The 15,181-nt window shown below is 40.1% G+C and overlaps 1 protein-coding gene across 1 annotated transcript; it reads right to left on the minus strand.

The window, feature by feature from the left end:
* Positions 1-204: 204 nt before the first annotated feature.
* Positions 205-14,132, minus strand: LOC145442696 (b(0,+)-type amino acid transporter 1-like). Its single transcript, XM_080320679.1, has 12 exons — positions 13,982-14,132; positions 12,724-12,861; positions 9,592-9,739; positions 8,109-8,351; positions 6,706-6,931; positions 4,992-5,036; positions 4,565-4,688; positions 4,392-4,495; positions 4,237-4,333; positions 3,219-3,374; positions 2,115-2,283; positions 205-643 (listed from the first exon to the last, which is right to left on the minus strand). Exons 2-12 carry the CDS (start codon positions 12,811-12,813, stop codon positions 537-539), a joined length of 1,509 nt encoding a protein of 502 aa, XP_080176805.1. The 5' UTR covers positions 12,814-12,861; positions 13,982-14,132; the 3' UTR covers positions 205-536.
* Positions 14,133-15,181: the final 1,049 nt, after the last annotated feature.

Genomic DNA, 15,181 nt, shown 5'->3' on the forward strand with positions numbered 1-15,181 from the left:
CAAGCTTTGAACATTAGATTGGCTTAAAACACTGATGCGATTTTCCCACTAAAGTAATCAATGACTAACTTATTCGGACCTACTGAAAACTACAGAAAGATACCTTAAAAGGAGATGTCTTCAACCAAAAACATATTTCTCTTCTAGCTAAACCTCAGTCAACGTTTGACGTTGAGTTGGATAAATCATGATTCCGCTTGGATATGAAAAAGAACAGTATACTTATTTAATACAGACCCGGCATCGGAAAAGATAGTGAAATATATTGGTAAATGACTGCTGGAAACCAAGCTTCTCTACGACACAAGGATAAAGCTATTAGCAACAACGCTCTAAAAATATTTATCAAACTGATAGTGCCGCCAATTTCCAGCAATGTATGGTGGATGAAATGTTACAAGGATTGTCTCTAGGCAGTTGAAGAAAGGTAAATACGCTTTTACGAATCGTCCACTGGATGTCCGCGATTCGCGATATATTCGCCAATCCTAAAAATTCGCGCACCGAGACACCATTGTCAATTTTGCAGTAGCGAGTTATAGTTCTTTGGGATCGCTCGGTCCGACTTCATCATCATCTTCCTCCTGGTATTCGGGAGGAGGCACAACCTCCAGAAGTTTTTGCAGGAAAATCGTTATTTCATCTGAATACATTCGCCAATTAGTTCACGATGTTATGCGATTAGGGTTGTAAATGTTTAAATATGTTTTCTTTGATGCCGTGACGTCACGAATCGTTAATTGTGACGCCACCGTCGATTAACAGTGCTAATAGAAAAGGTCTTCGACGAAAAGGGCATCCGACCACTGTCATAAACAGAACAAAAATATCTTCAACCAGGACTACATCGTTATGCAGCATTTTTACGGTCGGCGGTCTTCATCACGCGAACATCCATTCCCTACCAATGATCTATATCTACATGATATAACTTTTGAACCGGCGACGGTTTCGAGGGTTGCAGCAACCCCAAAACGTATACGTTGACTATATTGGGTGCAAATCGTCCGTAGGTTCATGCTACATGTCTTTTGAAAGTATTTACACAATTATGGAATAATTAGATAACGTTCGAACAAAAAATACAATTTTTTTTTCTAGAAGGGCATTTGTGTGAGGCACTGTTTGTTTTAAATGCAACCCTATAAACGATGCATGCGGTTGTCAAAGTTTTGAATACGCGGGCAGCTTGATATATGAATTTCTATTTACTTTTATAACGGTACGAGTTCAATTGGAATACAGCAATTACGTATCCGTTCATTACGCATAGGTCGTATTAAAAATATAAAAGCACAAATAAGGAATTTACCACTTCTAGAGTGCTCCCACGTCAAGACGAGGGGTGCTTTACCCATGACAGATCGCATTCAACTTTTTGTAGGTCACCGCAGGTCGCATCCTTATCCGCTATATGAATGGTATAAACATCGCACAATTTGGCAAACACTTGCGGACTCGTCAGTTAATTTCAGTATTGAGAATGGCGGAAACCTATAAGCCGAAAGACGAAACGATGGCGTTTCCTCTAAGGGCCGGCAGAAATTGATCCGCGGGCGGGAATAGGAAACAGTTGACATATAAATACATTTAAAAGCTTGGCTCATATTAGGCTTACCATATTTTGGAAATCTAAAAAGAGGACACTTTTTCAGAAAATTGAAACTTGCAAAACCGGAGAAGAATTCTCAAAAACCGGTGAATTTTTCCCACTTTGTGATCGGTTGACTAAAAAATAAATAAAAAGGGCAACTTTTCGCTCAGAGCTAAAATCACCGTTTTTCACTCCCGAGATACCCGCAGGAGCGTCACTTCTGTGCTAATTTACGGCATATCACTCGCAATTTGCTCTAAATCTGACCTAAATTCTCAAAAAAGAGGACAAAATCTCAAAAAAGAGGACAAAAGGGCGTCCTCAGAGGACATTTTCAAAAAAGTCAAAAAAGAGGACAAATCCTCTTAAAAGAGGACGTATGGTAACCCTAGCATATATAAACCATGTCGTTTACAGAAGTATACTATCGACAACAATTCTCACGACAAAATAGATATCACATTTAAACGAAATGAAATACGACTTTCTACTATGCACAGTACGTATGTTTCAGACTTACCCATATACGGCAAAGATTTCTTGAAGTATACGAACGGAAAATAAAGAATTAACCCGGCAACGATGAAAATTGCTGCGTACAAGTATTCAATCGCTGGGCTATCTATAATCGGCGCAATCACCAGGTAAATTGAGCACAAGAAGCAGATGACCGGAACTAGAATGAAGACCTGGGAACAATAGTATCACAGTAACGCACGTAACCGCCGAGAGGTTCCATTCCGTAGGCACAATTTAAAAAACACCGTCATTCAACCCCTTGCATCGTCAGCATAGATTTTATTAGACGTAAACGACTCACGAAACAAGCTGGTGACTTAAAAAATGCACATCATTTCTCAACTCCTATGTATGCATCGATCCCTGTAGCCTAAACGCAAGCTCGTCGAGAATCCGACATGCATCATCTGTTCGATTTAAGACTGTCCGATTGACATCGCAAACACGATCTGTGCATTTGTTATCGTGGTTGTGCTACCAGCTTACGTAATCTAGAAGAGCCGTCTCTTTTTAATATTTTCGTGAAAATGGATTGAAGATATTTTTAGTGAACACTGTTTACTGATCAAATACCACCACCAAACGTAGACGATCTCAGCTGAAAATTCATATAATTACAATTGAACAAGGTTCAACTTAGCAACCAATGCATCTCTGACCGGCAAATAAAATGCAATACGCCCCCGCTTTCAAATGTCCATACACGCTGCTTATTATCAAACTCATATTTACCTTGTAACCAGTGTACGATTACCTACATTTACGTTTCATTTGAAATGGAATTGCTTTGAAAACGTAGAGTATTACCGAAAAAAAAGAATTATCGCTGACAAGTTACAGCAGAGCTTTCAAAGCTAGTCAAGAAAATGTCAATATCCTAAATCTGATCAAAAATATATCTGCATCAAATTCCGTTTCAAAATAAGGGTGAATTTATTACAGACTGAAACCAATAACTGTGCGCAATTCAAACTGCAACACACGGTCAAAGGCGTGTTTGGGCAATAAAGCAGGCATATTGAAACAGATTGTCCGAGGCTGAATTTAGAACAACAACTGCGATTCGATCGATGTGGAATGTTTACATAGTTGTTTGTTCGCTTACCTTGAACGGTCTCTTCATGTTGGGCCTCGTGAATCTCATAACAATAACAGACAGGAACGTTGCTCCGTAGAAAATCCACGAAGCAAACGAAAAGTAGTCGATCAAACTTTCGAAAGTAGAACTTTCTGGAATTATCATGATGATCGCGATAAAAGCCTGAAAGTAAAGAAAGTGTCACCACGCTTTGTATTCCGTAAAGTAGAGAGTAGTTTTGGATACATTTGAATCACCACTGGGCGATGTAGCTCACGTATCACGGATCTATCTTTAGCGTGATTTCATTAGTCGTTTTGTGCCGGTCATGAAAATGTTCCTTGCATTTCAAAATAAGCCACCGCCTAAAACTGCTAAAAGTCTGCGACCACCCCATCTTCTCGGAAGTGCTTACTCAGTATTTGTCACAGCTTCATTTTCAATTTCCGCCACAAGTACTTGTCACGTGTCTTGGAATCGCTATTTCTACTTGTAATTGACCAGGACTTTACAGCGTTACTTTGGCTTCTATGCGAGTATCAACACTGAAAACTTCGACCCCCTTTGGATATAACAAACCTACACATGAGAGGGCATTCTGAAATTACAGGCTAAATACTTTCAAGATAGCCTATACTTTTTTCAAGTTGGAATAAAACTGATAGGCGAAATGTAACTCGAATATGCCATTAAAACCCGAGCGCTACTCTTCGAGGACTTCTTGTAAAGCGATTGTTTTGTTGTGAATCCATGATGTTGTTACTTCTCCGTCGAACGTCAAGAACCAACCCGCTGCGCTCTTTACGATTAGCTGAAACTATGGTAAAATGTTTATTCGTGGTACATGTCAATTTAACGAATTCGATCCTGCTGGATGTTGGCGGCGGTAATGACCAGTGTGATGTACGCTGTACTACGTTCACATCATTTTCTAATACTCACATAGTGGGGCGAGCATTAAAGTAAAATACAAAAGCATCGATAGGATCGATATGACGAATGACGAATGACGAATTTAAAATGTCCCAAATTAGTCTAGACTTACATTGAAAATAGCAGCGGGAGAGGGAGTCAATCGTTCAACGCTGACGTACGACAATATCTTTACGACATGCCCGCTTCTGCCGGCGGCGTATGTCAGTCTGTGATTTAGCGAGGCGTAGACAGAATTCTCGTTAGATGTCTGACAATTTTCCTCACCTTGCCGACGTAAATGCGCTGCCGTTCGCTGCGCCGAATGTGGAGCAGGCGACCGCTAGTGGAACAGTCCAGGTAAATATACCGAAAACACGGTCGCCGAATGTCTATATAGTTCATATCGACAGGATTAGTGAAATTGTATTTGGTCTACTGAACACGAAGAGAAAACTTACGATGGCGACTGCACTTGAGCTCAGGAGTTCAACCGGCGACATGACGGTGAAATACGAAACGTTGACCAGGATGTATAGAACTGTCACCAGGGGAACACCAATGCATATGCAGAGCGGCATGTTCCTAAAACAATGTGCAAATATCAATAATCCGACGCCTCAATGTTTTTATTCAGCCGGTATAAGACCGTATATCATACACATCTGGCCATAGAGCGTGTATATCAATCTGGGAGCCCGGAGCGTTTGCAATATAAATGCAGTATCATATTTCTGTAACTATCAGGAAAGTCCGCCTAAACATAGGAACCGGCTTTGCAGGCGTTAACAAGGGACGGGAGAAATCTTTCATGGATGAGTCATTTAGCTGATTGTTGAAGTGTAAATTTGGATGAGGTACAGAGATAATCAATAATATACACTATACCTTTTTGGGTTTTCCAATTCCTCGGTAATGTAATTGAGCTGATTCCTGAGAAAACAAATTAGACCATTAATTCATCGTATGTATCATGTTTAAATGTGATCGCGAATAGGCCAATTCTTTGTAACTAACGTTCGAATTGTAAGGGGGAAAACTGAATTGTTGCCAGAACTAGGGTGCCGTCTCAAAATACGTATCGGACGTGATTGTATGTGAACGAACTGCGAAGAATCATATACGGACCTTGTATTACTTTGAAAGTTATTTTTTAAGTTTTTAATGATGAATTCAAAACTTATCCAATTATCCGTGCAACACCATTTTTGCGCCTATATCCGCGTTTAATGGAATCGAGTTTCAAATTCGAAAAATATTCGGAGTTATGCTATTAATATCACGGATGCAAACGGCGCCAGTAACTTGCTACGGGACAAATTGCGATTAAGCAAATTACTTGAAACGGGGTTACGTTTTAACACACAATGCGGGACCCATATTTTTCCGTCTTGAAGGCAATAAAAAATGAACAAAATATCACATTCCATAATACTTCTGCACACACATACGTATAATGAAACAGTAAATGCGCTGCTATGCGCACATTTCAGCCGTGCCGAAGAGAGAGAGAGAGAGTTCTTTTATTCGTCAACCATGAAATATAGTAAAGGCAATGTCCACAAACATTCACGTCCAATAGTATACATTTTTTAAATTTTTTCCTCACTATAATTTGCACGGTATAGACTGGGAGACCCGATATGACCGAAGTCTTCTAGGCCGGAGTCACCCAAGCATATTGGCAGTATTAATTATAATATGGATCAATTTTTTCTCTCAGTCAAGTAGCACTGCAAAGAGTAACGAAATAAACAAAAGTAAATAAAAGACAGCAACACTGGTGAAGGACGGTTACCATAGTTAACAGTGTGATCAGAAAATAACAATTTGACCCATGTACACAGTGGTAATATTATTGTAGCATATTAAATGAATCAAAACAACAAACAACATTACTGTGGTCATGAGATATGTTCTTCTTAGTACTTGGATAATATAAATTTGCAATAGCGAGCTTTAAATGTATGATAAGGAAGAGTACGGTACAAGGTTGGTACATTGTTCCAAAATTTCACACCTATATAAGATAGGGAATTTCTTGACAGTCTTGATGAATTCAATTTAACAAATAGGGACTGATTCTGTGAGAATCTTGTGTTATAATGGTGAATTGAATTGGGGCATTGAAAAAAGTTGTCGAAATATTCAGGTAATGTTCTTTCATTATATTGTTTCATGATTTTTACAATTTCAAATTCATACAAATCCGAGACCTTGAGAATGCCCAATTTTCTAAATTCAGGACTGACCCTGCTACGTGCAGGTATATTAGATATAATCCTAATGGCTTTGTTTTGTAATACCTGGAGCTTGTTGATATGCTTCTTGTAAGAGCAGCCCCACACTGTTATTCCATATGTAAGATGGCAGTGGACGAGCGCATGATAAACAGGTAGGAGAAGTGATATTGGAACCAGCTTCTTCAGGCGATAGAGTGCACCAATGCCACGAGATATTTTGCTTGCTATGTAGTTGATGTGATGGTCCCATACTAGATTATCATCGATAATAAGGGAAATTGGAGATTTGGTTCGGATTGAGGGAGGTAAGCGGCCTGCTAGGATATAAGTAGGAATATGCTGGTAAATGTCAATCTTACCATCCATCGTAAGCCCACAAGCCCGAGTAGAATGCTAGCGCCACAGCCGACGGATTACTGGTTGTTCCCTCGAATGTATTGTTTAGATATTCTGTTTTGCCGAATCCGATCTGCACGAACCCGCCGATAATAATTGCGACCACGATCAACAATTTCGCTATCGTGAACACAATCTGTACGATATTTGTGGCCTTCACGCTGTAGCAGTTCACCAGAGTGATTAGCACTGTTAAAATAATTGAGTATCAAGTAAACAAATAATTTTATTAAAGTTTTATTAGTAGAGGCCGAAGCATCGTCTCGCCACTGCGTTCATGGATCTCCAACATAATTTACCTTCCGCAAACGACTATATTCACAGGTGTGTTTATACAAACAATGGAGAATGCAAAATTGTCATTCGATAACAGCTCGTTCGTGGCATGCAACCATTTCACCGCGAATATCTATTTGCGTAAGCAGTTCAGAGATTCCCCGGGCGTCCCCACTTTGAATAACCCAATTCCTAATTGTGACTCTATAATACATGAATCCTGTATAGTGTAAATGGATACTAAGCAGTACAATGACATTACTTGAGCGTAATCATATCCGGATTTCACTCCGACACCTATATTGCTGAAGCAGTGGTGGAACAGGCTTTTCGGGTTTGGACCGGATCGAGGACCAACTCCGAGAAATATTTTGGGTAAAAATCGGACCTAATAACCCTCGCCAAATCAATGATAAAAGAATTATAACAGAGATGTCCGTCTCTTATCAGACTGTACATCACACAGCTTATTAGTATGAATTACAGTCCTTGACCTGTCAATGTTCGTGAGCAATGGGCATGGACGCTCAATTTACGGTTTGTGTACATTTCCACCATTAAAAAAGTTTTACCAAGATGAATTTCACTAAATGAAACTTCAAGAGGCTTTAGCAATGCAGGAGGCGATTGATGACTGCCACGTAGTCAGCACAACACAATTTGAAATATCCAATTAGAATTGCATGACAATTGAATCGACAGACTAGTTGTAAGATGGATATTGAGTTCAACATTCTTACGTGATAAAACGTACTGAGTACCGTTTAGCACATCAGTGATCATATCAGTACTCCTTATCACGAGAGCACTTTTATATGGTGTTGGCCAGGCGTGGTGCTATTTGCAACGCGTAAGGATGACACGAAATATCTACAAATTGCAGCACGTCGACTAATTACTTGTTTAGTGTACTTTGGCGAGTTTATTTGCTTATATCTGCACCGATCACGCCTTGTATCTTTGGATAGCAGGTTCAAATTACTAGCCGGACGCATTAGGATGGAAATATCTCAGTCGGCATGCGTTCCGGATCATGCTCATACGCCAATATTAGAATAAAAAAATCACTATTTGATGGAAATAGTCTTACAAATTGCGATGCAGGCGGCACATTTCTGAGGAACTATCGGTGGATCGCATCCCGGGTAGAATGGGGCTGTTACGTATTGGGCGAATCCAACCGAGATGATGGAAAACGAAGATGGCTTCAGGACAATCACCGACGTCCACGTGTAAATGAACGCGATCATATCGCCGAACGCCTCCTTCAAATACGGATATTCGCCGCCGGACTTCTTGATCATCAAGCCCAGCTCAATGTATGTCAGCGCTCCTGCAGAATAATTATTGCTTGACTTTAAAGTCATTTTAGCCGGACAGATTCACAATAGATCAACACTTTGACTGACAACAACCGTAAATTTAGGATTTTACTCGATCCCATAAAGTGCCATCGATCCTATGTATAGGATATGTTTGAAATCCGTTAAGTGGAGTCTGGAATAGGTTCCATCCCCTGACTACGGCTGTATTCGAAGCTACTCAATAGTTTTGTTGTCACATCTGTATACAATTGGTCAACCTTCTTTTGGTTTGACCACTGGGTGGCTTTTTATGAAGTGAGCAGCAAAGAAGATTGCAATATTTTCATAATTCCTTGATTTTGAAAAAAAAATTCATAAGATGCACAAGGTTTACACTTATTAGCACGCCCGATTCCAGCCAAATATCCAACTAGTCGAAAATTCATTGTTTGACGGCGTTTATTGGTAATTTCCATGATATGCCTTGGCAGATAGAGTGTTAACGGACGCTGTTGAAAATAAATTGATTGTGAGGAGTACAGGGCTGACCAGGTGTTGGTAACCCCTGGTATAGATGGTAACAAATACAGCGAATGGTTCATTTTTCGGCTAATCTCACCGTCGTGATATCTATAAAATACGCAAACCATACCTACATATTCGGAACTAATAGCCACCGAGCATATATGCGTGGCCATAAGATGACAATGTGAGATTGAAAGCCGAAAATGTAAAAATGTCAAAACGCAACAGCATGATACCAATTGCTTAAATAAGCTTATCAATATTGGATATGGAATTAGCGTTTTTGAAACATGGGGTTTTCATTTCGAAACCAAAGCTTTCTTGCGTATACGCTAATGTACACAACCAGCCAACGCAACAGTCGACCACTGACGATCGGGCCTAATCACCTGTAACCAACAATGGCAGGTCGTATCATCACAAATCATATGTTTGAGTTGAGTGTGTGTCTCGACGTCACGGGTATAGCCTACCCCCGAGACTGGCAAACGGAATCCCGAGTGTTCCATGAAACACCGGCTAAGAATCACTGTTATCCGGCGGAGACTGTACGGAATTGAGAAGAAAATGTGAGCAGTGCATTTTAAAAATAGCCGCGATTATCGTTCACAATTTCACGCTCCTTACCAGTTGATGGATCAGCAAAGCGATGTATTCATGCAGATTAAAGTCAATACACACATGTGAACCGGTAGCTACATACAAAAGAACGACACTTTCGACGTTGTCTCTACAGTAACACACCCATAGTCGCGAGAACTCCAGTTGCTGCCCATACAAAAAGACTTGCGCCCACAGAGTCAACATTGTTCAGTATTGATTTTGGAGAGAGGAAGATTCCGGAGCCTATCATTGTACCGACGACCAACGCAATCCCACCAAACAGTCCGATCTAGACACAGGAAAATTGAAGCTATATTTCCAATATACAATGAGAATGTAGAACAACAGTTAAATAGTGGAAACGCAGTACTCACAGCTACGATAAACTCTACCAACAGTGATACAAAACTTTAAATATTGATTCGTATACGATATTTAGAACGGCTTAAATATCCTTCTCTAAGGGTCCATGCCTCTCACGAGCAAGCTCGAAATTGGAAGAATAACACTTTGGAGCAGGTGCGGTCAACCAGGGGCCCGCGGACCAAATGTGGACCGCGAGAAAGTTTTGCACGGCCCGCGACGTAATTCTCAATAATGGCTATATTAATTAAACAAATAAATTATCCAGGTAACTTATTGGGAACTTGCAAGGCCAACCAAAGAATTGGATTAGCCTGACCACGACATGTGGGATGTTGATGACTAAAATATCAGTTCCGACGCATTGGCGTTGCCTAGGGCCACCACATTTTTCGTAAATTTTGTATATATGACCCTAAAGTATAATATTTCGTGGCAGATTTATATGCAGGGTTGCCACCGACATGGACCAAAAAATAGGGACAGTCGAAAAATTATACATTAGCATGAAAAAGTGTTTTGTACATACTTTGTATTTATACGAGCCGTGGCATATCACATTCCAGTCTTTTCGCCAGAAACAATCTACTCCAGTAACTGCTTGTTATTAGAAAGTGCTTCATGGTTCTCACGAACGCTAAGGTCTAGGCTTACCTTTACTCAGGACCAAAACAGCACTTCGTCACCCCTCCCAAAAGACGTTAGCCATGACCCCCAACCCACCCCCCATAGGGTGATAAACCAAATTTCTTCACCTCGTTGTGATTAGAGGGGTCAACCAAGATGGAAAAAGGCCGTACAACAAGTTTAGACAAAATAATTTTTTGAGCGTATGGAGCAAGAACTCCAGTAACAATGCTTGTACTCCTGGTCCTGGCCGAAGAAAACTGAATGCGATGTTGGAATCAGGGAATATTGCTTTCAACAATTGCGGTGTGCTGTGCAATTGTTGGTGAGGAATAATTGCTGGTGTCGGACAGTATGGAATGCCCAGGTACCCTCTGCAGTAGCTGTCTTGTAGTCTGTGGTCGTTGGTGTCGATCGACTTTTGGAAAAATTATTCATCGACTGATTAAAATTAATCATTATGACACGCTTCTTGTATTTTGGGGTATCAATATGAGTTGAAATAGCGGTCTCCCCTATGGCCTCCAGGTTAATGTTTGAGTTGGAGATATTCCAATGGGTGAAACTCGGCCTCTAGGCTTTGTTTGATACCTTTGAATTCCATCTCATAATCGTCACGAAAAACATTTTTATGACTGCTCATTTTAACTAATCGCTTTACTACTTTTTAACCAATGTGTCAACTGACTGCGCCTTTTTTCACTACACAATAAATGCTGCCTTCCCCGCAACTTATTCTGCTGTAGAATAAAATTCAGGAACCTGGTACAGCTGTTTACTACTAAAATGACGTCCGCTGCGTTAGCTTGGTACAGCCGAAACTGCTATATCGACACAAAAGCATGATTTTAGAATATTATGCAACACCGAGGAAAACGATCGAGGTTCTATAGTGGTCGAAAATAAGACAAAATAAGGACGCGAGTCGAAAATAACGACATTTCTTAGAAATAAGGACAGTTGAGTTTTCTAAGACGTGACCCTTCAAAATAAGGACAAATCTTAGAAATAAGGACGGTATGGCAACCCTGTTTATATGACTTGATATTTTTCTTAGCACTTCGTTCGATTTATTGTTACTCGATTTCTTGCTTGTAGTATTGGCACCCCATTCTGAAAATAAAAAATTTAAAATACGCCTAATCTACAGAATTAAGGCAAACTTTATTCGCAATTATCACATGGCGTCTGCACTCACTAAAAGGTCGTCTGCGATGAAACCTTTGCACAAAATGAATAAAGCATATTCACCGAAATATTCCGACAAGATACAAATTACCGACAAGATAGCGTAATGGTTAAGCGTCCGGCTTCTTGATCGGCAGGTCGTGGGTTCGATTCCCGGCCTGGTCAGACCAAAGATCTGATTAGTATCACTGGTATCCATGGCTTCCCTGCTTGGCGCTCATGCATTACTGGGATAGCATGGAGGGGTGGTGCATGATTTGGAAAGCCGTAAAGGGTATATCTGCATTTCCTTGTCCAGTGGCATATGCACATCATGCACTCATGGTATGCATATGCGCAGATCGTGTGTATGTGCATCATGAGTCGGTGTATACGGCGCAAAAATATCAAGGACAAAAATAAACTACGTCCTTTCCTTTCCTTTATTCGATATTCATGCGTCCAAGCGCCGAATAATTCTGTGCTTGCCAAATGAGCCCAGCGGCATACAGAGGCGACCCGCAAACCGCAATATATGCAAGTGACATTATTATTGACCGAATTCATTCATTACCCTTGAAAATATTTAGCGCTTCGCGCGGCTAGAACATCAGTGCGCTGTAAACACAGTGTGCACACTGTGTTTTCATGACATAATTGTCATCGATTTTGATGCCCAGTAATACAAGTTTTGTTATCATTGTTACCTAATCCTGTTCGCTCCTGTCGGACGACTAGAAAAAGGTCATCAACACTCAAGTGGCCCTACGCTGAAGTTATCAATTTATATTATTACGCTATAACGCTATATACAACATGCAGCTTAATTCATGCTTTTAATACTATACTAACAGTATACGTAGAGCAGATTCAGCGCGAAGCAGATTCGCTACTATTATGTCTTTAATTTATAATACGCTGGTGGTCATGGAATATAATGACATAATTCGATGATAATGCATGATATCTTGGTGAGACAAAGGAGACTCACAAACATTACAGCTCTGAAAGTAAATTGAAGTCTTAAGCGCATTGCAACTTTAGGCGCATGTGGCGATAGAGTTACATAATCCCAATCAGGTAATAAATGGAGCAAGGAAAGGCTCCAACGTATACCTCTTTCTTAAGCTCGACTTTCTCCTTTGATCCAACGCCATTATCCACGTCAACGCTTCCAGAATCTCGGTTCCTCCTCCGTATGCTCATTTTAGAGTTGTGAGCTTATTATAATAAACCATACGTCGTATAATTAGACTGCGATAAAAGATTAAGTTATATGATACCCCCATAGTCACATGTCGTGTTGTATGCATGACGAGAGCTTGTTTTCGCGACACCCTCTAGTCAGGTATCAAAATGATGGTATTTCGTAAGGTAGGATGGCGAATTCACCCTCTCGATATCCTAATTTTTTTCCGTAAGTCATTCTAATTCTAGCAACGTGTGGCGTTGATTTTTGAATTTCATGACTTATTCCGGCATCCTACCACATTACATTTGACTGGCCTTCACTACGCAATACAATACCACATATCTTAGTGAAATTAACCCGATAGACCGATACCTAAAACGCTATCAGAAATTACACGTCTTCCGTTCTTGATAACTCTAACCGTTGAACTCTAGGCCGTGTCACAAATCGAAGCAGACCCGATTCAATTAAGACATTGAATGGTTATCAACACTCGACGACCATTTTAAATCCATATGCTATGATCAGGACGTTCGTTATGAACTAGTCTATACACTCACTGAATAACTGAAAAACCGTGGTATCAGATTATTATATTGGATACGCGCTATATATGAGTGTTATACCATAAGAGCTCATTCAACTTGAATATACTAAACCCACCCGCTCGCTAACACTGCAGGCAGCCCATTTACCTCATCCCTGTCTTGCAACATTCCGGACGACTACAATTACGGAACGTAATAATTGCTCAGACGTTTGTTGCGCCCTCGCATTAGCTAACGCCTACTTCACTGCATTCCGATACATTGCTCGGTGACCAATGCAACGCAATAAGTAACATTGCAAATATACCTTGCAATATCAATCTCTGGCAACGCCACCTTAACATTGACACCCGTATATTCGTTTAATAGTTTTCATCAAAACAGTTTTGCGTCAGTCACTAATCCAGACATACAAAATCCCCACGTTATTTTCACCTATCTTCACGTCCTTCGCGGCATTTTATGACTACCTAGACCTCGCTTCACAAGAATTACAGACTTATTATTCATCGCTTATGGCGACTTAGATTTTGATGCCACCACCAAGCTAGCACATATGCCGCGTTATGAATAAGGCAACTCTTAAACCTCCCGTGAAGAAGAAATAGGCTATTACCAACGCCGATGTACTGACAAAATGCAAATCCAGTGAGGCGTGATGCCGTTCGATCGTCTTAAGGATTCAAACTGCGCTCAATACAATTATTGAAGTGTTCGGGAATACTTCGCAGAGAACTAATGATCTCGAGACTAGCAGGCCGCAGTGTTTTATTTTACGTTCAAGTCCCATCAAGTCGTAGTATCTTCAGCTATTCATAACGAATTTCACAAGCCACTAGCAAAAAATCGCTTACTGATCGCCTTCGGGCATTCTGGATCTACGTATTGCTACTCAGGACTCGTCGTTAACACTGCACGCATTCTGGTATGCATAGACAACTATAGGAATACTTGCTCCCTTCTTAATTATAAGTTGAAATATCAACTTATCGAATCAGTTAAGACTATTACTTCATGAGCCCAATCTGGTGTGCAGCGTATTTTGAAGATGTTTGGTATGAGTCATTGCGGTGACGGTTACCAGCGAATTCCGCATTTCGTGAATTCGTCATTACGAATGTTATAACTCCTATCCTTATGAAGGCGATGCATCAATATAATATTAATAAATCAGAAAAATTAACGTTTCACTTAATGTGAGACGGAGTGAGAATTTGTGATATGCGGCATTTCGTGAATTTGGCTTGTTGATTGGATTGGGCACTTTTTGAATTCAACGCTGGGTATTAGTGCGGAACGGATCGACAAATTCTATTGAGTTTAAATCAACCAAATAAAGGAGTGCAAATGTTTATTTGAAGTCTATTGATTTACTTTCGACTGCTTGTGGTTTTTGAAACGTTTTACACAATAAACACAAAATATTAAAAATAGTACTATTATGTTGGTTATGACACAATGTGGTGGGTGCCTAACCCAAAAAATTGACGTGATAGAGAAAACGGAAGTCATTTTTTAATTCAGCGCCCAAAAGTTGGTCGAAATCAATTGTCTGATCAAAGTCAACAAAAATAGTGTTGACCAGTGTAATGAACATCTGTCAGTACCTATTTCTATTTAACGACATAAACAGTGGATTATGCGATACGGGTAAAGGTTATATTGCGAAAAAAAAGAATCATGGCATTAAGAACTGACAGGTTGTTATTGAAAATTGAAACAAAACAACATGACAATAAGTTTCAAATTTACAGGTTGGTATTGCAACAGTAGAGGGACTTGGCGGCATTCCTGTAGTAACAAGGTAGATGACCGATATATATTAGGTTAGCTT

The sequence above is a fragment of the Botryllus schlosseri genome, chromosome 7 (genome assembly GCF_051294905.1).
Source record: "Botryllus schlosseri isolate E-star chromosome 7, Bs_hap1, whole genome shotgun sequence".
Taxonomy (NCBI): Eukaryota; Metazoa; Chordata; class Ascidiacea; order Stolidobranchia; family Styelidae; genus Botryllus; species Botryllus schlosseri.

Bases quoted from the DNA above. Each gene is read 5' to 3' on its own strand.
- LOC145442696 (XM_080320679.1), bottom strand. From the start codon at position 12,813: ATGAGCATACGGAGGAGGAACCGAGATTCTGGAAGCGTTGACGTGGAT. The intron at 6,932-8,108 runs GTAAGACTATTT...TTATTTTAACAG, and splicing joins TGCCGCCTGCATCGCAATTT to TGCTAATCACTCTGGTGAAC. The intron at 4,496-4,564 runs GTAAGTTTTCTC...TGAACTATATAG, and splicing joins GCTCAAGTGCAGTCGCCATC to ACATTCGGCGACCGTGTTTT.